Source organism: Calypte anna, chromosome 15, assembly GCF_003957555.1.
Source record: "Calypte anna isolate BGI_N300 chromosome 15, bCalAnn1_v1.p, whole genome shotgun sequence".
In the NCBI taxonomy this organism is placed as follows: domain Eukaryota; kingdom Metazoa; phylum Chordata; class Aves; order Apodiformes; family Trochilidae; genus Calypte; species Calypte anna.
In genome coordinates this window covers 11997413-12022679 of record NC_044261.1, presented here as the reverse complement: position 1 = coordinate 12022679, position 25267 = coordinate 11997413, and the positions used below count along the sequence as shown (strand labels likewise).

General features: G+C 41.3%; 1 protein-coding gene across 1 annotated transcript; it reads left to right on the top strand.

Moving 5' to 3' along the window:
* On the top strand, positions 1-24789 carry SUDS3 (SDS3 homolog, SIN3A corepressor complex component). Its single transcript, XM_030460610.1, has 12 exons — positions 1-290; positions 2569-2638; positions 3579-3634; positions 4367-4438; positions 7286-7305; positions 7877-8033; positions 10424-10519; positions 12247-12308; positions 13208-13229; positions 13933-14038; positions 18831-18915; positions 21033-24789. Exons 1-12 carry the CDS (start codon positions 125-127, stop codon positions 21129-21131), a joined length of 1011 nt encoding a protein of 336 aa, XP_030316470.1. The 5' UTR covers positions 1-124; the 3' UTR covers positions 21132-24789.
* The last annotated feature ends 478 nt before the right edge of the window (positions 24790-25267 follow it).

Genomic DNA, 25267 nt, shown 5'->3' with positions numbered 1-25267 from the left:
GGCAGCCGCCCGGAAGCGGAAGCGGCGGTCGGGGTCCTTGGCCGTTGCCGAGGCGCAGTCCCGCGGCGGTCCCGGTGTCGGTCCCGGTCCCGTGTCGGTCCCGGTGTGGTCCCATCCCATCGCCATGAGCGCGGCCGGGCTGGTGACTGCCGCGCCGCCGGCTCCCGCTCCTCCTGGGGTGGCAGCCCCCGCCATGCCCCCCGGTCCCGAGTACTACGAGGAGGAGGAGCTGGAGAGCGCGGAGGAGGAGGACGGCGAGCGGAGCGCTCGGGCCCGTGACTCCGACGAAGGTTGGTACCGTGGAGGCTGGGCCCGGCTAGGGCCGGATTTTGGTGTCCCAGGGGAGGCGAGGGAGGGGGGACCGGGACGGGGGCTCATGGTTGCAAAGGGGTCTGTTCCGGTGTGCTGGGGAGGGGGAGGAAAGTGTCTGGGGGGGAAAGTTGGGAGGGGAGGGGGGGGATGAGGGGTCTTGGGGGAGGGGGTGGTCTGGAGCGGCAAGAAAACGGTGAACCAAGGAGGTCCCGTTAGATTGCTGGGGTTCCCTGTGGAAGGGAGAAGAACAAAGCTGACAGGGGGAACTGAAGGGGAGAGCACTGGGGAGGGGGGAGGGAGTGTGTGGAGAAACCTGATGAATGAAACTGCCTTACAGGGTGTGTAGGGGCAGTGAACTAGGAGAAAGAGGACAGAAGTTGAGGTGTGAGAGTATGTTGGAGGAAAAGGGTTTTGTGGACAGACCAGGAAAGCTGCAAGAAGACCTAATGGAAGTAAAACTCAGAGTGTTCTGGGGCTTGGGAGCCATAAAATAACTCAAGGGGGTTGGAGAACGAGCCTTTGGCAGTGCCTGTTGCTTTGCCAGCTGGAGTCCTCCCGGGTGCTGATAAACAAGGTGAAGGAGCCAAACCTGCAGATGGTTGCAGGGGGTGACAGTCAGGGGGGGGTTGTTGTGTCCATGGCTGCACACAAGTTAACTGAATGTGGAGTCCCCTGTGCTGTGACCCAGCACTTTTTCAGTTAAAACGTTTTGGTTTTGCTTTTTGTGTTGATTTTTCTCTTACTAAAAGTAAGCTTAAAGTTCATGGTTTAAGAAAAATCCAGAGAAAGGATTGACTGAAGGGATTGGTGCCTCCAGCTATAGTTCAGGCTTTCTGGCTGTGCCCTGCTCACCACAGCTCTGGCCTGGAGGCCTCTCCTTGGGGAGGAAAGGGAATTAGTCCTTAGCTACCCCCCTCTTACAAAGAGAAGCCTGAAAAGGCAAAGCAGGAAACGAGCAGTCCCACACTGGTGTCATTTATTTACAGTTTATATTATCCATTCATGAAACTGGGGCTGTCTTTGTATCTGGTCTTTGCTTCAAGTTCATGTTGAAGTAGTCCAGTGTGTAGCTAAGAAGTTCAGATCACAGCAATTAACTTGATTGTCTTTAGTGGGAAGTTTGTGGCCAACCCTAAGAGAAGCTGTTGGTGGCAGTTTTGTTGTGGAGTGTTTCAGGCCAAGATGCAGCAGCAGTGAGAGCTCTTTCAGTCATTGCCTTCCATGCAGGTTATTATGTCATGGGAGAAGCCTGTAAAACATTTTTCTGAGTCCTTTAGGCTATTTCTGTTACACTTCTGTGTGTGTGAGCATTAACACAGAGCCTCTCATCTTAAACTAGAAATTACCACAGTGTCTGAAGCTGAAGTTGTTTAGAGTTGATGTAAACTTCACTGCAGCACTGCCAGAGGATTTGCACAGGTCAGTTTGCAGTTGCAGGAAAGAATCATAGAATCATAGAATCCTTGGGGTTGGAAGGGACCTCGAAAGATCATCTAGTCCAACCCCCCCTGCCAGAGCAGGGCCACCTAGAGCACCTCGCATAGGAACGTGTCCAGGGGGGTTTTGAATGTCTCCAGTGAAGGAGACTCCACGACCCCCCTGGGCAGCCTGTTCCAGGGCTCTGTCACCCTTACAGGAAAAAAAGTTTTTCGAATATTCAACTTGAACCTCCTGTGCTCCAATTTACACCCATTACCCCTTGTCCTATCACTGGTCACCACTGAGAAGAGCCTAACTCCATCTCCCTGACACTCACCCCTTACATGTTTGAAAACATTGATGAGCTCACCCCTCAGTCTCCTCTTCTCCAAACTAAAGAGCCCCAGCTCCCTCAGCCTTTCCTCAGAAGGGAGATGTTCCACTCCCTTAATCATCTTAGTAGCTCTGTGCTGGACTCTTTCAAGCACTTCCCTGTCCTTCTTGAACTGAGGGGCCCAGAACTGGACACAATACTCCAGGTGCGGCCTCACCAATGCAGAATAGAGGGGGAGGAGAACCTCTCTTGACCTACTAACCACACCCTTTCTAATGCACCCCAGGATGCCATTGGCCTTCTTGGCCACAAGGGCACATTGCTGGCTCATGGTCATTCATTTCACTTCTGAATTCATCTCTTTAGTGGCCTGGTTGTGTATTTGAGGTTAAATTGCCAGGGGTCTGGGGATTTTGCTTGTTTCTTTGTTTCTAAATAATTTACTGTTTTCACTTTTGGAAATAGTACTTGAGTTTTAACAACTGCTTCCTTACCTCATTCAGACACTGAGGATGCCAGTGAAACTGACCTGGCAAAACATGAGGAAGAAGACTTTGTGGAAATGAAAGAACAGTAAGTAACCCATTCGAATAAAAAATAAGGTAATATTTTGTTTATTTGGGGCTTTCTTGCATAAAACATTGCACTGGGGTTTTTGAAGTGCCTAGCTGAATGTAGTAAGTAACAAGTCCATTTACTTGTATTTCTTCTTGCCTCATTTTGTTCCTCTGTCCTGTATATATTCAAGAAACTGAGCACTGCTGCTGTTCTGGACAAAGCAGCAGGTACAAGTTTCTGGGAGCAGCTGGGTTTTTCTGTCTGTTGCTGACAAATCCATTAAAATAAAGGATCTACTTCATATAAGCCAACCAAAAAGCAAGATGCCTGTTAAAACCCCTTAAAAACAGAATATCAGTCCTGTCTAAGATGATGGGCCTCTTGGAGCCTTAAACTAGTTTCCTTGATGTCTGGGTGTATTTGCAGTATTTTCTGTCCTTCTTTCCTGGCAGAGAGATGTCTTTGTGCAGGTCAGGAAGACTTGGCCTGTGTTACACCACAGATCTGTGAGAAAGGAAATGTAAGTTTGCATCAGGACCAGGAATAGACTTTGGGGTTTTGTTTTGTTATAATGTCAAGATCTATGTGAGGAAATACCTTCTCATTTATAAGCAAGGAACTGAAATGTTCAGACTTGCCAAAGTGGCACAAGGATTCTGTTGTAAAGGGTCTGTAGATCTAAATCACATTTAAGAATTCAGTATTTAAAAACCCAGAAATCCTGTCTCATCCTGAACTGCTCCCAAAATAATTGCTTTGGGTACATTGTAAAACCAAAGGTGTGGCAGGGTTTTGAGTGATAACCTTTCATTTTAATAATATTCTGTTAGTTGTTAATTTGTTTCCTGAATTCCTTCTTCTGAAAAGCTTTTAATTCTGTGTAAACATGCTTGTAACCTGAACACTTGGTGACACAAAGTTGGTTTCACAGTAGCATTTTTTTTTTTTTTTCCAGGATGTATCAGGACAAGTTGGCATCTCTGAAGAGGCAGTTACAACAACTGCAGGAAGGTAAGCCTTCAAGGGGGGAGCTTTTTACTTCTAAAGAACTTTCAGCACTCTTCAAAGGTTGTAGAAGGATGAGGAGTTTGGAAGATGTGAGCAAGATCCTTCACTGAGTGTTGGGTCTGTCATGCTGCCAAGTGAAAAATGTCATCCACTTCCCATCCTTTTCCCTCTAAACACTTGGATTCATAGAACCATAGAACTGGCTGGGTTGGAAGGGACCTCAGAGATCATCGAGTCCAACCCTTGATCAACTACCCCCACAGTCACTAGACCATGGCACTGAGTGCCACATCGAGTCGCTTTTTAAATGTCTCCAGGGACGAAGAGTCCACCACCTCCCCAGGCAGCCCGTTCCAATGTCTGATCACCCTTTCTGTGAAAAAATTCTTTCTAATATCCAATCTGAACTTCCCCCGGCACAACTTGAGACCCTGCCCTCTTGTCTTACTGAGAGTTGCCTGGGAAAAGAGCCCAACCCCCCCCTGGCTCCATCCTCCTTTCAGGGAGTTGTAGAGAGTGATGAGGTCTCCCCTGAGCCTCCTCTTCTCCAGGCTGAACACCCCCAGCTCCCTCAGCCTCTCCTCATAGGATCTGTGCTCGAGTCCCTTCACCAGCCTGGTTGCCCAAGCTATTGTGTGCAGAAACATTTCTTAAGAGTAGTTGTTGGCTTTCTGAAAAAAGAGGGAACATGCTTATCCAAACAAGCAAACTAGATTCACAATTTATTTCAACTAGGTACCCTTCAGGAATATCAGAAAAGAATGAAGAAATTGGACCAGCAGTATAAAGAAAGGATACGAAATGCAGGTAAGCTGGATTTCTTTCTAAGGTGCTGCATTCAAGTTAATCTTTCTTTGTACCACCTGAAGAAAAGTAATGTTCTTTCCATCCTGTGAAATTGAGGAACTTGCTTTAGTAAAGTGTTCTTCTGCATTTAGGGTACAGTGTAAGTTTTTTGAGAGCAGACAAAGCGTGGCAGGGTTCTATCTTGATTTTTTTTTTCTTTCATCAGCACTATTTGAAGCAACACCAATAAGCAATTTTAGTTTTCAATTGTGTGAAACAGCACAACAAAAAAAAATATTTTCATCTGGCACAGTGCCTGACCTAAAATCTCCCACTTTGGCTTCTTTTGTGCAGTCTGGAAACCTGCAGGTGCACAGTTCCTTTCAGTGTGCAGGAATGGGAAGCTGTTTGGCCTTTCCCAAGGATCTGTTTTGTGCCTTGGAACACTGAATATCCAGGGTTTGTTGATGCATCTGTTGTTCTGTACAGCTGTGGCACTGCAAGGGGCTGTGCTGCACGTTGCTTTCTGGCGCTGAGATTCAGAAGGCCCAGGTTGCAGTGCCTCACCCAGCCCCTCTGGGACACCTCTGGTGCTACTGCAGAGAAATGGCTTGGCAGTCATGTCTCTGTGCTTGCCCTCCTTGTCTCTTCCCTTTCCAGAAGGTTCCTGCCTTGGATACTAAAGCAGGGCTTTCTATGGAAGCTGTCCTCTGGAAATAGGAAATGTAGCTGTTCTTTTAGAGAAGTTGGGTGAATCCTGTGCTGTTACTCTGGGAGATGAGGAGCAGATGTATGATCACCATTGTGTGTTCAGGGTGGTGAAGGATTTGCCTGAGGAATTGAAGTGAATTTAATTACTTCTTGTAAATGGGAATCTTTCTTCTGAGATGAATTTCATGTACACTGGAGCTGATTTCTGGTTATCTTGGGTTATATTGATAATATCATGACTGGCTGCAAACTTGTATGTCTTGCTGGCAAAGGCCAATGCTGCAGAAACTTAGTATTTCCACAGAGGGGCAGATGATGATAGCTTTTAATTTTAGCATTAAAAAATCCTGCTGCCTAGTACCACAGGAAAACCAGTCTTTTATCCTTCCCATCTTGAGATTTTGTGGTGTTGGTTTTTTTTTTTTTTTGAGAAGTCAGATATTAAAGTAACAGTTTAGATTTACCTGTATTTGGTTATCTCTGTACTACTGGTTCCGTGGCACAATTGGTATGCAAACAAAAGGTTTGACTTTTAGTTGGCCATCATCATATTTTATTTCTATTTTGTTTTTTGAAAAAGCTTTAAAAAAAAAGACACAATAGTACAGTGTTGCTACTACAGTCTCCTCCCAAACAAATTTGCAGCCTTTGAGTTTTACAGAAGCTTTTACTATTTCAGGTATTGCCAAAGCTTAATATGCTGATTTGAGGGCTGATCAGGTGCCTTAGATCTGGGGGCTGACCTGCTGGGGAGCAGTGTAGGTGAAAGAGACCTGGGGGTCCTGGTAGACAAGAGGATGACCATGAGCCAGCAATGTGCCCTTGTGGCCAAGAAGGCCAATGGCATCCTGGGGTGCATTAGAAAGGGTGTGGTTAGTAGGTCAAGAGAGGTTCTCCTCCCCCTCTATTCTGCATTGGTGAGGCCACACCTGGAGTATTGTGTCCAGTTCTGGGCCCCTCAGTTCAAGAAGGACAGGGAAGTGCTTGAAAGAGTCCAGCACAGAGCTACTAAGATGATTAAGGGAGTGGAACATCTCCCTTATGAGGAAAGGCTGAGGGAGCTGGGTCTCTAGTTTGGAGAAAAGGAGACTGAGGGGTGACCTCATCAATGTTTTCAAATCTGTAAGGGGTGAGTGTCAGGGAGATGAAGTTAGGCTCTTCTCAGTGGTGACCAGTGATAGGACAAGGGGTAATGGGTGTAAATTGGAGCACAGGAGGTTCAAGTTGAATATCCAGAAAAATGTTTTTCCTGTAAGGGTGACAGAGCCCTGGAACAGGCTGCCCAGGGGGGTCGTGGAGTCTCCTTCACTGGAGACATTCAAAACCCACCTGGACACGTTCCTATGTGATGTACTCTAGGTGGCCCTGCTCTGGCAGGGGGGGTTGGACTAGATGATCTTTCGAGGTCCCTTCCAACCCCTAGGATTCTGTGATTCTGTGAGATGGCTTTTCTTGCCTCTGCCCTGAGTAAAAACTTTTGTTTTGAGCATTATGTCCTCCAGGAAACAGAGGAGAGGTCCCACCCTGCTTAATTTCAAGTTGTTAGGAACCTCACAGACATCAGTAGCAGGACTGTTTCACACCCAGGACTCCTTTTGCCTATGGTCCATAGGTCTGACTTGAACTGATCCCTCCCATGTGCCAGAAATTTACCTTCAGGGATAGGTAACAATTTCATTACTTGTTTTCTTAGGCATAAACAGCCTGAAATGAGGTGAGTTGAACAGGTGAATCTTCTAGCAGCTGCAGAATTACTTCTGAACCAGCCACTGCTGAAATTCATGAAGTTGACTTGAACTGTGAAGTTTTGCCAGCCATACATCCTGCTGCATGTGCCAGGCTTCTGTCTGAGAAGTTTGTATATAGTATTAATTGTTCCTAATGAACCTTGGAGAAGGATTTAATACTGCTGTGTAAGCTTTGCAAATCTGATTGGCAATCTGTAAAAAAACTTCAATTAGCAACACACTTGTGTGGAATTTTTTCATGTTTTATGTATTTTCATCATAAAAAGGTGAAGCAAGAGTAGATGTTGGATGTGTACATACACTACTTAGTTCACTGCCTCTCAGCTGCAATATTTAATGACTGAAAATGTTAGGAAAGTAATTTTGTGCATCTTTGAAGGTAATAAATTAAACCTTTCTTCTCTTTCAGAATTGTTCCTCCAGCTGGAAGTAAGTAGTCTTAATTTATCAAAATACCTATTGACTAGATGGAAGAGGTATAAACCTCCTGTTTCATCAAGTAGTACTTGTGCTTGCTTTCCCCAAAGGATTAAAGAAATATTGTTTCTCTAGCTAGCATTATTACACTTGTGATGTAGTCCAGCCTGCTGTTGGAATTGCTTCAAGTAACTTCTGGACTTCATCATTGAAACAGAATTAAAAGAAATATTTGCTTTTGGGCTGCTGGATGCTGGCTGTGCATTTGACTTGTTTAAACAGCTTGTGTGTAAGATGGTAAATGGTAGTGCTGTTTATAAATCTGAAGAGCTCTTTGCTAGAGACTTTTTATGGTACACAACATTTAAAAAGTTAAAAAAAAAAAAAATCCCTTCCCAATATGGTTCTGCTTGCTTGGTCATTTTTAGATGGTTTTCTGTTGATTGTGAATATTGATAATCTTTTAGAACTGGCTACAGTTGTGAACTAAAAAGCTAATCAATACAGCCATTAAGAGAAGCTGTTGTTGTATTGAGTCATTGGTTCCTTAATTAACCTTCATGTTCTTTTGGTTTGCATTTAGACAGATCAGGTGGAAAAAAATTACGTCAAGGAAAAAAAGGCAGCAGCAAAGGAGTTTGAAGATAAGAAAATTGAGCTTAAGGAAAACCTGATTGCAGAGCTGGAAGAGAAAAAGAAAATGATTGAGAATGAAAAGTTAACCATGGAATTAACAGGAGGTAAAAACAAGATAGACATCTTACCTACTCTGCTGCTGCTTAGAGAAGAAAAGGATATCAAGGTAGCAATTCTGCTTTATACAGACACTTGGAAGGCTTTAAAGCTTTCCAACTGCCAGCACAGATTGGTGGTCTTTTAATGAACAAAGCAGTCTGTAATAAAGTTGAGTGACCTGAATTACAAACAAGGGAATCAAAATAGAGGCAGTGAAGCAGCAGAGTGGACAGGCAGGGTGGACATTCTGTGCAGGGAAAGAGGCTTCTCTGGTTCCTGTGATCAGGCATCTGTTGAGCTAAGCCACAATGTTGATGTAATTGCTGGTCTCAGGTTGTAGACTATGTCCTTTTTTTATTCAGTAATGGGTGGTCAGGAGGTTGAAGGCAAACAATAAAGGTTGAAATATGCTCCTTAAAGCCATAAAGATAGATTTGTGAGCTACATGTCCAGGCTCTGGCAAATGGACATTAAATGGACAGATTTATGTCACAAGACTAGATGGTACCCTTGATGCCTTGGCAATGGCAAAAGAGATGAGCTGCTTCATTAAACAACTCCAGGGAAAGGCTCTGGAGAAGAGATTTTGGTGTGAACATGCATTGGAGTCTAAGAAATATGAATGTGGGACTTGATGGTTTATAAAAGCTCTGGAAAGTGAGTGTATGGAAGGGTGCAAGTCAGCAGCCTGATGAATGGGCTTGGCTGAGTTCTGGGAACACTGCAGTCTCATTAGATGGCAATATTTGCCTCCTGTTTTGGAGCATTCTGTAGTGTGATTCTTTAAGTATGAAGCCTCATGCAAAACTTGTGTTTGAGGTTAAATCTTTGTGCTTTAGCAGCTCTTCAAAGCTTCCTTTATGAAGTTTCCATGAGTCTAGATAATCCCAAAGTTCTTCAGATGTTTCACAGCAAATATAAGACTATGAAGCTTTTTTTTTTTCTGAAAACTCGTTTGGTGTTGACTTTCAGCTGATTTGTCACAATTTTAAGGTATAGGATGAAGAAAGAAAATTTATCTCTTTGCCTTATTCACATTTTAAGCAATGTACATAACAGCTCTGTAACAACTCATTTGAAACTAACCTTTAGAAAGAAAAAGCCTCCTCGACTTGGTTGCACTCACTTTCAGTAACTGCTTCAAACCTGAGCCTTCTTCTGAGGCTCTTGTAAATGGGTCTATAATGAGAAGAATGACTTACATTCAACACAGTAAGTCACATTTTTAGTGTTTCCTGGGCTATTAATGTTTGTTTTTTTCAAATTCAGCTTTGAGTCCTAGAAACAACGTTCCCTTTGGCGTAGGCTTGGTGGGTTGCACTTTATTTTTATTTTTTTAAGCTTTTACCATAATATTTGTTATGTTATGTGCAGCACTGTCATCCTTGAGGCAAAGTAAAAGGCATTTAGTGTGTTTTGAACATGCATAGCTGCACAAGGTTTTAGCATCTAGAGGGAGCCAAAGAGGCTTCCTAGACTTCAGGACTACCTAGGATGTGATTCACGTGTCCTTAAAGATGTGTGAATAATTCTTGGAGAGCTGAGATGATGTGTTTAGCATTTAAGATGTGGTATTTTTCTTGCCAGTTCAAGATATCTTCATAAATTAAGGAATGATTTGTGAAAGGTTGAGTGAAGTGGTTCAGTTAAGCCTACCTGGAGACATTTGGACAAACTGTAATTTCAGATAATTACTTGGTGATGAGACTTGTGTTGCAGTTTTAAACAGATGTTTTTCTTTTTCCCCAGTGCATATGCTACAATTTATTTCCTGTCAACTGCTGCTCTGCATGTTATTAATTATGTTCATTTCATTAATAATAATTTGAAACATTTTTAGATAATCTGAATTTAAATACTATTTGTGTTCAAAATTACTCTGTCAGGCTTGTATCAGTCTTGAATGCAGTAATTATCTGTATTCTTTTGACAAAGCTGTTTTTCCAGCTTGGAGACCAGAAGAAGAGAGCAATGGATTTGGAGCTGATGTATTACATGCTATTAACTATCTGAGTTTTGTTAGCAAAGAGCTCCATGAACTTTGCATTTTAAATGATCTGTTCAGAAGCAGATAGCATGAAAGCAGCATTAAAGAAATTTGTCCTGAATCCTTGTAGCATCATTGTGTTTGTTATATCTACCTGATGGAGCTGTTAAATGTCCCCAAGCTAACTTCCAGGCAATGAAAGCTTTAACCATGGCATCACAATGCTCTTACTGAACTGCCAGCAGTTCCAGCTTGGATGCTGGAAGCTATCACCAAAAAAAAAAAAAAAAAATCAATTTTCTGGATGAAAGAGGAAAGATCATTTTCCTTGTGCCCTGTGTAGAAAGCTGCTGCTTCTTACTCCTTTCCCTTCAGTCTGATCAGCTCTCCAACTTCATTGGTCTGCAGACTCAATGGAAGTGAAGCCCATTATGACAAGGAAACTGAGGCGACGACCAAATGATCCCGTTCCCATCCCTGACAAGAGGAGGAAACCTGCCCCTGATATCCTTTCACTGACTCACTTGAGGGCTCTTGTACTGGAGGCCAGCATGGTATCTACATCTGTGTTGTTTCATTCAGGAAAGAAAATGAAATGAGGTCCTAGGAGCAGGTTTTAATCTAGGCAGTACCAAAATACAATATATCAGGTATACACTATGATAAACTACTAAAACACCACCAGCCTTTGGAGCCCCTTTGGTGTGCTGACTTAAGCTTCACAGTGTCATGAGAAGTCTTTTGATTTCTATTTTTATTTAATCAGCAAGAATAGTTTGAATTCTTCAGGCAATATTTTTTTTTTCACAAAGGGAAAAAACTTTAAAAGAGCATTACATGTAAATGCTAAGGTAATTGTTTCCATAGATAGTAAGGTGGCTTCTTACATGAGCCAAAGCTTTTCTCATTTCAGGATGTGACAAAACATTTGCCAGAAAGATCATACTTGTCATATCAAACTAGTTTTTCCATTTCTGATAAAGACTTCGTGTCTCTAATACATATAGCAAAAGCAAGGAGTACTTGATTTGTTCATTGAATTAAAAAAGGGCTGAAAATCCATCTGATTTTACCTATCATGAGAGAAAATGACATATAATCCTTGTTGCATGTACCTTAATTAAAATATTCCTTAGCTTATGAAAATGTCTTTAGCTCCTCTGTGATGATAAGCACTTTTTATAGAAGACAATGATATTTGCTTTGCAGAGGCTTCTTACCAGATTCCAAACTTGTATTGCTTAAATCCAATTAAAAAACTTTATTTTGGGACTTATGAGTTAACTCACATTTTCTGAAGGAAATATTAAATCTTGAAATTCTGGAGTTTTTCTGGGATGGTCACAGGCTCCTCCAGTTTAATTAACCTCTTTCTGGTTGGAGATTGTTCACTCTTTCAGGAAAAAGAAGAGTATTAGTGCCCCTATCTCATACAAAACAAATGGGTTTCATTGTGAACATGACCTGGTACTGCAGCCACAGGACTATCCTGGATCTGCCTTTCTTCACTTGGTAGGAAAGTCCATCAGAACCCAAACCTTAAAATATGCAGCCTAACAATTGTTAGCTTTGGTTTAATACTTTGAATAGTTTTGACTTAAGAGCTGTTTTGAAGAAATGCTGTAGATGAAAGCTGGAGAGAGGCTCCACTGCTTTGGGTATTGTTTTCCTTCTGTGTTCCTTTTGTGCGGAGATGGCAGAGTAGAAAAGGGAGTCAGGAAGATGTACTTGTGAAACTACACCAAATTACAATGGAGCTCTAGTAAGGCTTAAAATACACTAATTTCAGTGTGTGAGATGTTGGGTTTTTTTCCTAGGTTTTGGAGGGGAAGAAGGAGGGGAGGGGGAGATTGGCTTAATTGGACAAAATCTGAAATGAGTCTGTTTCAGCTCCCAGATAGTTCTTTACAGAATTGCAAACTGAAAAGCACTGAAAGCACTGGTGCTCGATGCCTCTGTGAAGTAAATGTCAATGCACTAAAGGGTTTTCATTGATGGTTATGTCAAAACAAGTTAAAATGATTTTGCACTCTATTTACTGCTAACTATGAAGCTCTGTGGAGATGGACTTGTGCTAATTCATATGACAAAAGCAGCTCAAATATGACAATAAAATCTGAGACAACTTTACTGAAACCTTTTGGCTCATGTTGAGTCAAGTGAAATGTGACTTGACCTTTAATTTTTAGCCTTGATTGTCAAGAGCGTTTGGGAACCTTAATTCTGGGTACCTCAGCTAAATTATTTGTTGACTGATGAGCAAATAATGGAGGACCTGAGAACTCTGAATAAGGTAGGGATTACTGCTTTATTTTACTTCATTGTTTTAAAGAAAAAGCTAATACTTTAACCTGAAGGGAACAGAGCTCTCTGTTCTGTGTTTGTTTTTGAGATGCCAGGACTATTTCATCCCAATAAGCTTCCTGAATTAACACCATGAAAGATTTAACAAGATGGTATCTCCTCCCTTTTATTTGAATAGGTTTAATTAACCTAATCAAAATGACTGTCATTTTAAGATGTTGTCTGAACCAAGTGATGAGCTATCTTAGGGAATTTCTTTCTTCTTCCTCACAGCTGAGCAGATGTTAACACTCCTTTCAGTGAGATCACAGGCTGCCTCTGGTTTAGGTCTTTAGTTTGCTGGCTTTTTAGATGTTTTTTTTCTCTTCTCCCCACTATCACAATAATTCACCAAACTGGATAGGATGCAGTGTGCGTGCACTTAGTTGTTCTAGATTTCATTAGCCTATTGCTTTCTTGCTAAATGCTTTAAAGCTGGTGTAATTTCTTATAAAAGAGGCTTCTCATTAAGGCTTCTGAGGATGGTAGTGGAGCATGGTTTTTGTGCCAGCTGTCGAGGTGTCTCTAATGATTTATCTCCAGTGTTTTGTGTACCCTGAGAAATGCTGGATCATGTTCCAAAATGTAGTGAGTTAGATGGAGTTGATTTTCATTTGTGTTAGTGGATCATTTGAATGATATAAAGTTCAGTTTGTAGACTTCTGTATCATGATACTGATTATCTGCAGCTTTGTTTATATCATGTTGTTCTAAGCATCTGCTATGCCACTTAACAGTACATTTAAAAAAAAAGAACCATTTAAACTATGGAAAGTAAGACTGAAATTATTACTGCAAACTTGTGTGGCTCCTATCAGATCTCTAATGTTTTGCTTTCTTTCCATACAGCTTAAATCACCCAAGAGACCAGGTGAGTTCACAGTTACATTGGAACTTGTTCACAGTTGTGCTGTTTTGAATGGAGGATTTTCCTGTAGACTTTCTGACAACAGTTCTTGGCTGTATAACTTGGCTGTGTAACTGTTTTGACTGTGCAATTGCTCTGTGTGTGGTAAGTTCTGTGTGGAGCCTCTTCATCTGTCCTGGAGTTTGTCAGGGTTGGGAAGGGAAGTGTATCCATGTGGCTGGAGCAGTTGGGCATGGGACAATCTAACTGTGGGAAGAGGGTTTTTTGATTGTATGCAAATGCATCTGGCCAGCTTGCTTCCTTGTCAGGTAGATGGAAGGGTTGAGAACTTAGTTTTATGCCTTCATCTCTCTAGAGGTGTCTGTACATTTTATTTCAAGACAGTTTTATTTCCCTAAGTAATTCTGACCCTATTTATCTACTTGACTATAGATTAGAATTAAACCAAAATGAAAGATGTATTGTATATACCTACCTGTCAGTATTTTTCAGATAAGTACTCTGTTCCAGTGAATGTTACAGTTTATATACCTCAAGACAGAGTTTGAATAACTCGTCCCAATAGAGAATATTGGGAAATTTGAATTTGTAGCTTTTTGTGCTTGTTATTTCTGCCCAGTATGACCTTAATGATTGTAATTCTGCAGTCAGATGTGCTACTCTGTGGTGAACACTTAGTCTTAAACACAATCTCTCTTGTTCTCAGCCTCTCCCTCCTCTCCTGAACACCTCCCAGCTACACCAGCAGAGTCTCCAGCACAGCGGTTTGAAGCCCGGATAGAAGATGGAAAACTCTACTATGATAAGAGATGGTAGGTCCTGGTAAATTCATAGTTTAATTGCTCTGAGCCTTGTATAGTGAAGAGACAGACTGCAGAGACAATTGCTTTGATGAAAGAATTTGGAGTCAAAAAGTGTTTGGGCATAGGTGAGCCACTTCCTCCAAGGGCTAATTGTTGTGACTTAAGTGGTAAAAGTGTCTAGATAGCAAAGACTCAGGAGAGAACACTGGTTCAAGTTAAAAGAGACTTAAATCTTTTCAGTTGTGCACACTGGGACACTTGAGAAACATTTTTGTCAAACCTACTGTTAAATAAGAGATCCACCAGCAGACCAGGGGTGAAGCTGGTCAGCTAGGACATAGGCTGGCAGGCAGAGTGGTGCTGGCAGGATTCACAGCCCTGATGTTCATTTCTGGAGAGCACAAACCCATTGATCCATAAGGTGGTGGAAGAAATGTTGTGCACCAGATGAGCAGAATGAAAAATGTTTCTAATAAAGCCAAATAACCTTTAAAGATCAAAGCTGTGTGGGACAACCAGCTTCAGAGTTGCTGGTTGGATTTAGCTCTAATAAGTTTTATGAGCATGTAGCTGTGCAAGCCTCACAAAATGCAAGGAAAATATTAAATTTTGCAGAGAAAACTTAGTAGGTGTTAAACATAATCTGTGAGACATGCAAAACTGGATAATCAAGTGGCCAATCTAGTACTCTTTGAGCAGAAAGCAATATGCAAGTCACATGCTTATTTGTAGCCTACTTTGGTGTTCTGCTGGCTCAAAATGACAAGTGATGAGGTTGTAATTTTATTACAAAAATGGTAGGAGTGAAGCTTGTTTTCTAGACACCAGACAGCTTGTATAGTTGATGAGTTTTTCCTTCTGCTAGTGTTCTGACATTGAGGTTTCACTGAGGGTTCAGTGTATACAGCTGATAAAAGCTGCTGCCTGGAGCTTAGACTTCTGTGAGGTGTAAAGCAGGCTTGAACTGAACAGGCTACTTGTCATTTTATAAATTTGTGAAGTTCTTTTTTTACTTACATAATAATTTTTGTGTAAAGTGACATATATCCTGTAGGATATATTCAGGTGAATAAACTGTTCTTCAGAATTTTTAAGCATGTGGAGAGCTGCCTCCAAACTTAAACCTGGGAGAGCTTTGGTGAGCCCAGATGAATCTCTTAAAAAAACAAAACAAAACAAACAAACAAATAAACAAAAAAAACACACAAGAAAACAAAACAAACAAACAAAAACCCACAAAAAAACCCCAAAAAACCAAGCTCTTAGAGTCACCATCTCTCTTTGAAAGCTCTGTAGCTGGGATGTTTTAACAGATCTTTTCATCTTGCTGAATTCAGTTGTTATGGGAGTGTCACTGTCAGGAATTCTAGCTGCTGCCTTTCCTGCCTTCTTTGTTCCTCTGCTCTTTTAAGATAAGGATTTTACATTTTTTGTCTGCAATAATTCTGCTAAGATTTTTTTGATTGATAGTAATAGTACTTGTGCAAGTAGCTGGTACTTTAAATGAATGAAGTAACTCTTTATAGGGGGAGGATAATTTTTTCTAAGGTGTATTAAGGCTGTAGCTGCTTGCATGCACCAGACAGAATAGAAGTGACAGCTTGAGAGTGACTGCTTTCTGCATTTCCTGACAGCAGCCAGGAAGGACCATTTTCTGCAAGCAGTGAATGGCTAAGGCTGGTAATGGATTCCCTCAGGTGTTCACAAGCATGGCTCCAAAGGGGAGATTCTGTACAGGGAGTTTCAGATAGATGTGGAGTGAGACCTTTGGTGTTTTATTTTCAGTCACTTTGCTCTGCCCTCCCCCACCAGATCCTAAAATACAATTCACTGTAAAAGATCCATCTCTGCTTTTAGCCTTGTCTGTATATAGTAATGCAGAGTGATTTCTGTCAATCTTCTGGTGGAGAAGCAGTTGAAAAATCTTGGCCCTTCAGCAAAATATTTTGTATCAGGAAGTGGAATTATTTCTGCTTGCTTCACTTACCAGTATCATGGTGTATTTTATCTACTGCAAAAGTAGGAATTGTTTGGCATCTTCCTTCTCTTGAAAGCCAACTTAAATTCCATTGCATTTTTCACTGAAGTATTTTCCACAGTTCTACTTTGCTCTTCCCCTGTGGGGATATAAACTCTGCAAAAGGCTGAGATATGAACAAGTAGCTGAGATGCACCAGGCTGCTGAGCCTTCTGATCCATCTGAGTGTGTGTAGAGCATGAGACAGCCAAGACAACTCCTCAGAGCAAAAGTGCTGAACTTTTCTGTGCACAGTTACCAGGCTTACTGATGATAGTAACTTGTGATGTGAAATCTAGGGGCTGAAGCCAGCTTAATGTGTCATAGAATCAATCATAGAATCATAGAATTAGCCGGGTTGGAAGGGACCTCAGAGATCATCTAGTCCAACCCTTGACCCACCGGAGCAGTTGCTAGACCATGGCACTGAGTGCCACATCCAGTCTTTTTTTAAATGTCTCCAGGGACAGAGAATCTACCACCTCACCGGGCAGTCCATTCCATAGCCTGATCACCCTCTCCGTGAAGAAATTCTTTCTAATATCTAACCTAAACCTCCCCTGGCACAACTTAAGACTGTGTCCTCTTGTCTTGTTGAAGGTCGTCTGTGAAAAGAGTCCAGTTCCCACCTCGCTACAGCCTCCTTTCAGGGAGTTGTAGAGAGTGATGAGGTCTCCCCTGAGCCTCCTCTTCTCCAGGCTGAACAGCCCCAGCTCTCTCAGCCTCTCCTCATAGGGCCTGTGCTCGAGTCCCTTCACCAGCCTGGTTGCCCTCCTTTGGACCTGCTCCAGGACCTCTACATCCTTCTTAAACTGAGGGGCCCAGAACTGGACACAGGACTCGAGGTGTGGCCTCACCAGGGCTGAGCACAGGGGCAGAATCACCTCCTTGGACCTGCTGGCCACGCTGTTACTGAGCCAGCCCAGGATGCCATTGGCCTTCTTGGCCACCTGGGCACACTGCTGGCTCATGTTCAGTTTCTTGTCAATGCAGACTCCCAGGTCCCTTTCTGCCTGGCTGCTCTCCAACCACCCTGTCCCCAGCCTGTAGTGCTGCATGGGGTTGTTGTGGCCAAAGTGCAGGACCCGGCACTTGGCCTTGTTGAACCTCATCCCGTGTCATTGACTTTGGAATTCAGTGGTAATCAAAAATTGGAATAAAAGGTTTGAGTGGGAAAATTATTATATTATCTCTGCAGGTACAGGTAATGAGTTGGCATTTGCAGTGGTATCTGCAGCACTCGAACTTGTGCAATGATTTTAAGATCATCAGCTCTCCTTGCTTAAGCACTCAGAGCATGGCATGGTACGACACCACTGGACTGAGGTTTTTGTTTTATCTTAGTGCAGTGTGGTTTTTGCAGCAGCTTCTGCTGATCCTTTATATCAATTAATGATCATCTGAGCTCAGTGAATGGAGATGTTTGGCTCAGATCATTGCTGTGATTGCATTGCCCTGGGCTCACTGACATTGTGTGTCTGGGTACAAGTGTCTAAAGATTGCAGAATTTGAGTCTGTTTGGTTTTTTTTTTTAATTACTGTGCCTAGCCCATTGGTAATTAGTAAGATTGGAAGGCTGAAAGCTGACACTATTAATTTTTGTTACTAGTGGGCAGTGTGAAAATTCTGAGGATGTGAGCCAGCAGGGAGAGATTATGGAATGAAGTGTTGGAAGACTTCCATGTTTACAGTATGGTTATTGTAGAAATAGCTCTAAAGATGATGCAGCTCTGTGCATTTAGACAAATAGCTGTCTGCCAGTCAGACTGCAGGGAGGTAGATGCTGAGTAGTTACTGGGGGAATCTCTGTGGTGATTCTGCAGCTTGCATTGCCCAGTTAAATATAAAACACATCATGATTAGGTTAAAGTTGGAAACACAGTTATGGTGTTACATTGATTAGGATAATTTACTTGCAAATAATCAGTTTCAGGATAATTAGCTCTGCCTATTCTCCCTGGCAGAATAAAGAGAAACAGGGGAGTTTTGTCTGATGCACTTTGCAGCACTTAACAGAAAGATGGTTTGCAAAGAAGGCAAGACTATGCAAGTTTTGAAGTTTTTATTTATTTTTCTGAGTGTATCTTGGATAAAGCAATATAGCATGACTAAAATAAGATCTAAAAAGGGATATGCTGAGGTATGGCTTCCTCACAGCAAGTATATACAGCTTCTTACTGAGTTAGTTACCCATCACTTACCTTTTCAGGGTATTTTCACACAACACCACCCTATTAGAAACTTGAGGTCTCTGTTTAAATAGCACATAGGCTGTGCTGATAGAGTACAGGTCATGTGGTGGTGCACCAGTAATTTTAAACTGGGGACTGTGAATAACTTTTTAGTATCTCTGACTTGCACTGTCATGCAAAAGGCAGAGTTGCCTTCTAAAATCCATCCTGTCTCTGCATGTGAAAAGCTGGTTTGATTAAGTCTTGAAACTTGGGCTTATTGTCAGTCAGTATTCTCCTGTCCTGCAGCCTTGTGCTCTGCCCCTTCTTTTTTTAGATGTGAAATCTGTTTTCAGTAACCTTTGTACAGAACTGAATGTGAATTGAGAGGGTTTTGTGCATTCTGAAGCACCATTCCAATGGGAAAGGTGTGTGTAGAATCACACAGATGGCTGTGTTGGGAAGATGGGAAAAGTGGTGTGGAAAAAAAAAGACAGACTTCATATTTATTCTATCCAAATGCTTGTAGAAATCTGGGCTTATCAATATTGCTCTTCTTCCTTTTTGCAGCCTTTGGACAGCTAATAGTTGTTTTTTTTTTTTTTTTTTGCAGGTACCACAAGAGCCAGGCTATTTACCTGGAGTCTAAAGAGAACACCAAGATCAGCTGTGTGATCAGCTCTGTGGGTGCCAATGAGGTAGTGGCTGCTTTGTTGGTCATGAGTGGGGGGGAAGCCATGGATCAGTGCAGGCAGGTAGATGTCTGTCTAGTAAAAACTAAGAGAAAAATCAATATTGCTGTCAGATAAGACCTAGCTGTCTAGTGTCTGAAGAAGCTGAATCTGAGATTAAACTGAGTTTGGAGCACTCTTCTTGAAATAGAGCTGAGTTGGGGAGAGACTTTGCTGTGCTTCTGAAGAATGATCCTACATTTTCCAAGTAGTAGTTTGGCAGGAAGGAAAAATGAGAAATGCATTCCTGCTGCATCTCATTGGCACTACCTTCACAAGTTCCATTTCCACTGTTTTGAGAGCATAATTTTGTCACCAAATTTAATTGTTAGGTGAGAAAACTCTTCCTGCTCCCCTGACCTGGGAAGTAAGCTGGCAGCATTCATCACCTCCTTGGGAGACTGGGCAAGTGAATCATTTGTCTGAGGCTGTTTCCTTGTGGCTAATGATTAAGGCTTAGAGAAGCAAGTGGATAGGGATGCATGCCTAAATTTGATGAGAATCTTCCTGCAAAATAAACTTAAGTGCTTGAGCAGTGTTGGGCACTGTTGGGCAAAGCCATGAGGTCATTCTTTGATTGCAGATTCCAGACCCTTCAAGGAAGGGTAGTCTTGAATGCACTTCTCTCCAATTAGCCAATGAAGTTGCTTTAATTTGTTTTGGCAGCTAAGGGAAAATATTTTATTTTCAAGAAAATGAGGTGCAGATGGGAAATACTTTGCATCACAACTTGCAACAGCAGTTGCTACACTCAAGGATTGAGTTAGGGTTATCAGGTAAAGTAGCAGTAGCAAGCTAACAGGTTTGTTAAAAATGTAGGACTGCTAATTTGATTAAAGTTATTAAATGTTGAAACTTGGTATTTTGGGAACATCTCACCTGAAACGTGGAGAAAATGCAATCCATTAATGATAATTACATGGATGGCACTTTAAAGTGAGACAGTAGGTTTTCTTTTAGTTGTGTGGGGTTTTTTGAGAGAGCCTGAGAGGAGGTAGTTGTTTGCCCTGTGCTGTTTTACTGCAACAATATAAAGCCAAAGGAGATAAATATTTAAAAGTGCACTGAAATGAGAAGGTGTCCTCAGCTTAGATTTTATCACACTTTTGAAACCATGGTTACTAAACTATGATCTTAAGGGATCTGCTTGAATTTAAAAGCTAGAAGATAGACCTAGGTTTGAGGATTCTAAGTGTAGACCAGAGTCAAAAGTTCAAAGCATTTCTAAAAGAAGTCAAGTTATTCAAAAGAATGTTACCAAAAATATTTGCAGAGTGTCTCCCCATGAGCATTTCCATTAAGGCTCAAAGTGAAAAGGCTGAACTAAGAAATAGAGATCTTATGGCACACAGTTGCCTTCTTGTGGCTAGGGAAAGGAAGTAGATAACTTCAGAGTTATCTTTTTTTCATATGAAGGCTTAAATCAGTTTTCTTAAACTGGAGTTTTGCTCAGATTTGATTTTTAAAGTATGAATATTTGGGTCTTAAGTTCTTAAGTTATTTTTATTTTTTAAAAATTGAGTTGCTGCCTCCATGGAAGCACTTTGTCATTTGAAACATACTGTATATCAGCAAGTTATCTGAGTTCTTCCATGCAGGTGTTTTTAAGAGAGAAGCTCTTCAGGTGCAGTTCACTTAATACACTGTGGAAAATGTTTCACTGAACAAAATCAGAATAAGCTTTTAATTTGACTAATAGTCACTTGTCTGGACAAGGCCCAGGATAGGTAATTTTATGATCTGTGGATCTACTTACTCTTGATCAGGTAAAGCTTAATTCCAGAGTTCTGTTGCTAACTATAGCAGAATTCCTTTCATGATGAAGAGTAATTTTTCTTGGAGACTGTTTTGAGCAGGAGGTTCAGGTGGTGAAGTTAGAAACCTTATTTGCTTTTCTGCTCAGGTTGTAAATGGGGATGGGGGGGGGGAAAGCTCATCATCATCTGTGCATCTTGAATAAAGGAGGTGTTCCTGTCTGACAGTAAGAATACCTGGATTAATTTGTCTATTACTTACTTGGGTTTACCCTTTTTCTCCCCAATGTATCTCCCTGCCCCTTTCTTTTTTTTTTTTACTTCATGCAGATCTGGGTGAGGAAAACCAGTGACAGCACAAAGATGAGAATCTATCTGGGACAGCTGCAGCGAGGAGTCTTTGTGATTCGTCGACGATCAGCTGCATGATTCTTTTTTTTTAAAAAAAAACCCAATAGACAAACAAACCTCTGATGGGAACTGGCAGTTTGTTCACTCAGCAGCAGAGAATGCTGGTGTGACCCTTTACAAGACAGTTTGTGGCTGGCCATATAACCCCCAGTAGTCCTTAAATCTTTAGTGGTACCCAAGCACTGTCCTGGACTATTTCTGGATTTTGCATCAAGCTTCTTTATGTTGTCTTTATATTTTAGGTGACTATTTAAGAAGACTTTGCATCATGCGTGTTTCATCATTGTTTTGAGGTGCATAGATGGAACTAGGATGTTGGAAACTAGCTTTTGTGTTTTGAATCAGACCAATGGAAGAAGCTTTGCTTGTAAGGACCTGAGGTTATTTGTTCTTTTTGGTTTCGTTTCCCTGCAAGACTCAGGATGTTGGGAAAAAGGTGATTCTTGCCAGCTCTCAGCTGCAGCCAAGAGATGAATTTGTAATACCTGGTATTGGACATCAGCCTTACTGGATGAACTGGTCAAAGACTTGAGCACTGAGGCAAGTGAAGGAAAGTGAGTGGCTCAGAAACTGCTGAAATGTACTTATCTTAATGTAGTTAAGCAGTCATATGTGGTTAATCAGAAGCTTTTGTTTTTCTTTACGTTAAAAAATCCTTCAACAAACAAGCAAAGATTTTATCTATTTCTATCCTGAAATTGGTGGAAAATTATAAACCAAAGGGTTAATTAACTGGGCTTTGCAGATAGCAAGACGGTGAACAATGTGTGTGATACTGACACTTAAAGGAACAGGTAGTTTCTGGAATCCTGCTTATAGAAGATACTGGATCTATTTTATCTTCCAAACAAGTCTGATACAGAGTAAGAATCAGCACTGACACCAAAAGCTGTTATCTTTGTTCCCAAAGTGTCATACAAAAACCTTTTCCTTTGAAAGGTGTTTTAATTACTGGAGGTGATACTGGATTCTACACAAGGTCTCCAGTAGCACAGTGAAAATGCTCAAGTGATGATATTGGTGTACTCTCTTCCAAGTTATTTAAAGATCCTCCTCTGGCATTCCTCTGTTATTCCCAGCCTTTGCTGACAGCTGAGACCACTGGTACCACGTGTGACTGCATTGGCATTAACTACACAGTGCACTGGCAATGCTCTCAGAGCTTTGCCTTCTGTGCAGATGAACGTTGTGCTTCTTTTGATTATGGGACTGAAGAAAAGTTGTAATTTCTGCCTTTATTGATATCTGTCATTTTGAGACATCCTTTGTTTCTGTTTTTTTTTACCAGCTTTGTTGTTCAGCATCTATCTAGCCTTTTTGTCATAGCTGTGTAAAGAGATTATTTTAAATTACTGCTTCCATTTCTTTTCCTTCCTGCAGTTGGGTGGCAGTCACATCCCAGTAACTGATGTGCACATGTAAATTTGGAGTAGAATTTTTGATGTGTTGCCTTTGTGGTTGAGTCACCTTGCATCTTTTCACCGTGTTTAGGGTTACAACTGGCTTTGGAGCCTTGGTGTGGAAAGGAGAAGGTGTCTGTTTCACTCCCCTTGAAAATGTGCCACCTTGTCTGCAGTATTTGTCAGGTGGAAAGCAGCAGGATGTGTTTTGTCAGGTTAACAGCATACTTCATGGAACAGCATTCTCTGCATATGTGACAGGTTTTTAATAAGGTGGTGATGTACACAACAGAATTTTTCTGAGTCTTAAAATGAACATCACAGTTCTTATAATAAAAAGTGCTAAGTAAATTGCAGGATTTATTTCCTATATCCTTTCATCAATATTTATGTTTGTGGAAATAGCTAGGACCTTTGGTTCAGTCTTGCCAGCCTGCAGGTGATCTCTTTGCTGCTGCTTTGTTAACTGTTTTGGGGTAACTTTAAGGTATTGTTAGAAGTGTGGAAGTGCAGCAGCTCTTTCAGAGCCAGACATGGTAGAGGTGCACATTGTGTAATCATAATTATTTAGCTTTGATGTCGTGTCTTAATCTGAATCAACATCTGATCACCACCCCTGTCCTGTGGCAGAAGGGTGGTAAGAACAGCAGCTGAAAGGATGTGTTCCCATCAGGTGGAGGAGGTAGGGAAGGTGGTGAAAATTCTATTCTATATAGAATTCTTAGTTTTCTGGAAGTGAATACCTGTGGGACTGTCATAGCATTTCCCTCTGCTGGGACCCCATGTGGACACTCCAGTGAGCAGGCTGGGTGGGAAGGAGGAAGGGTAAGTGTAGGGTTGTACTGACTGGGCAAGTGGGTTATGGAAACTGGTACAGAGTCAGGTGGTGTGTTGGCATGAAAACTGTCAAAACTTGATCTCAAACTCTTCTCTTTTACCTGGTCTTGGATCTTCAGGAAGGATGCGTGAGGTTTGGATAACTTCCTTCTGTCAGGGTTCCTTATCCACTGCTGGTTTCCCCAGTGCCTCTGGATCAACATTTGAACAGCATTTTCTGCTTTGGACAGTCCTGAGCCTGGGTCTGTAGCCAGGTTTGCTCAAATTTCACTACTATGCTAAAGGTATTTTGCTTCAGGGCTACTTCATCCATGGTTTGTTATTTTAATGAAATGAAAGTCGTGGTTGATCACCATAAAACCCAGATCTGTCTCCTCTTGCAGAGTTTATGAATATTATATCCTGTTTTTTCAGGCAGGCTGTTCTGTAATGGCCTGTGCCATTCACAAGGCTGCAAACAGTGCAGTGGTTATTGTGCACTTGGGGAAGCAGCACATCTTTTAATCCTAGAAGGATGTTCAGAACATGCTGTGGCAAGGATGAGGCATGAGGAGATCAGAAGTATAGACATAAGCTGTAGAAATGAAGATTTTCTGACACTGGTTGGAAAAATAGAGACAAGTTACTCAAGGAGATGGACAAGTCTTGCTTAAATTGAAAGAGAAAATGGGCTTTTTTTGTCTGCCCCTTGCCTGTCTAACATGAGTCTTGAAGAACTCAAAACCTCAGTGAACAGAAATGGCTTTTCTACAGGTGTGAAAAGATTTAACTCATTATCAACAGTGTTTAAAGTAAATAAATAGTTTTAAGTCCTTGTTATAGTCATGTTAAAATGAAACCTCTGCCAAAACCAGATTTTTATTGAAGGTTAAATTGTAGTTGGGTGTTGACTCATAATAAGCATTTTTTTTTTCATTCCCCTGCAAAATGGACTGATGTTGATGGAGGGTAAAATAAAAAAAGACCCATGCCCCCCAAGCATGAGATGCCAAAGTGGGTGGGAAGCCAGAGCCAGATCAGTGAACCAAATTCCAGTATGCTTTTTGGCATCATACTCACAGAAAGGTTTCAAAGAGTGTTTCCTAGGATGAATGCTAATTAAAGACATTTTCTTTTTCAGCTCTTGTTTTCTCTAGAATTTCGTAGTGACACAAAGTGGTTTAACAACTGCAGCTTGATTGTAAGCTTTTATACATTGCTAGGCCACTTACATAAATGAAGTCTAGATGAGCAAAATGTTGCTTTGTGACCCTCATTAATAACTGAGATCCTTCCTCTTTCAGTAAAAAGAAAAACTGAAAAACCTTTTGGGTTCTTGCTCCACAGGAGTAGAGAGTAAATTCTGAATTATTAAGAAAATCTGTGTTTAAAGTTTGCTGTTACCAGTTTTGGTTTGACCTGTTCTAAAAATAAAAATTTAATCTAACTCAAAGTATTTAGAAAACAGAAGAATGAGTATTTTCATTTTTTTGGTGATGGATTGAAAACATAGTAATTTCATTCAGAATTCCACTATTTTTAATGCTCTGCTGAGTTTGGGAAACACCTTTAATTTTTAACATCAGCTTAAATTTGGGATGCTGAAGTATCTTGACTGCATTAAGCACCTGTTTCTTTACAGCAGAGCCAGTGCTAGGTGTTCAGATTCTTCCTTTTTATGCATGAATGCTTTTATTGAACATGTTCTTGATTTCAGATTTGTTAATAAATGTGGGTAAAGAACTGCTTGTGTTTATATTACTTCACCAAGAGCCAAAAAACCCACAAAAGGCTTTGGGCATTTTTCCCTCTGATCAGGGAAATGGGTTAAGAAAGAGGTGGGGAGGGGACGAGGGCTCAGAGAAATGCATACCCTGGCACTGAAGTTAAAATAACAGGTGACAAAAGGCACAAATGTAAAATCTTTTCAGTGTTATT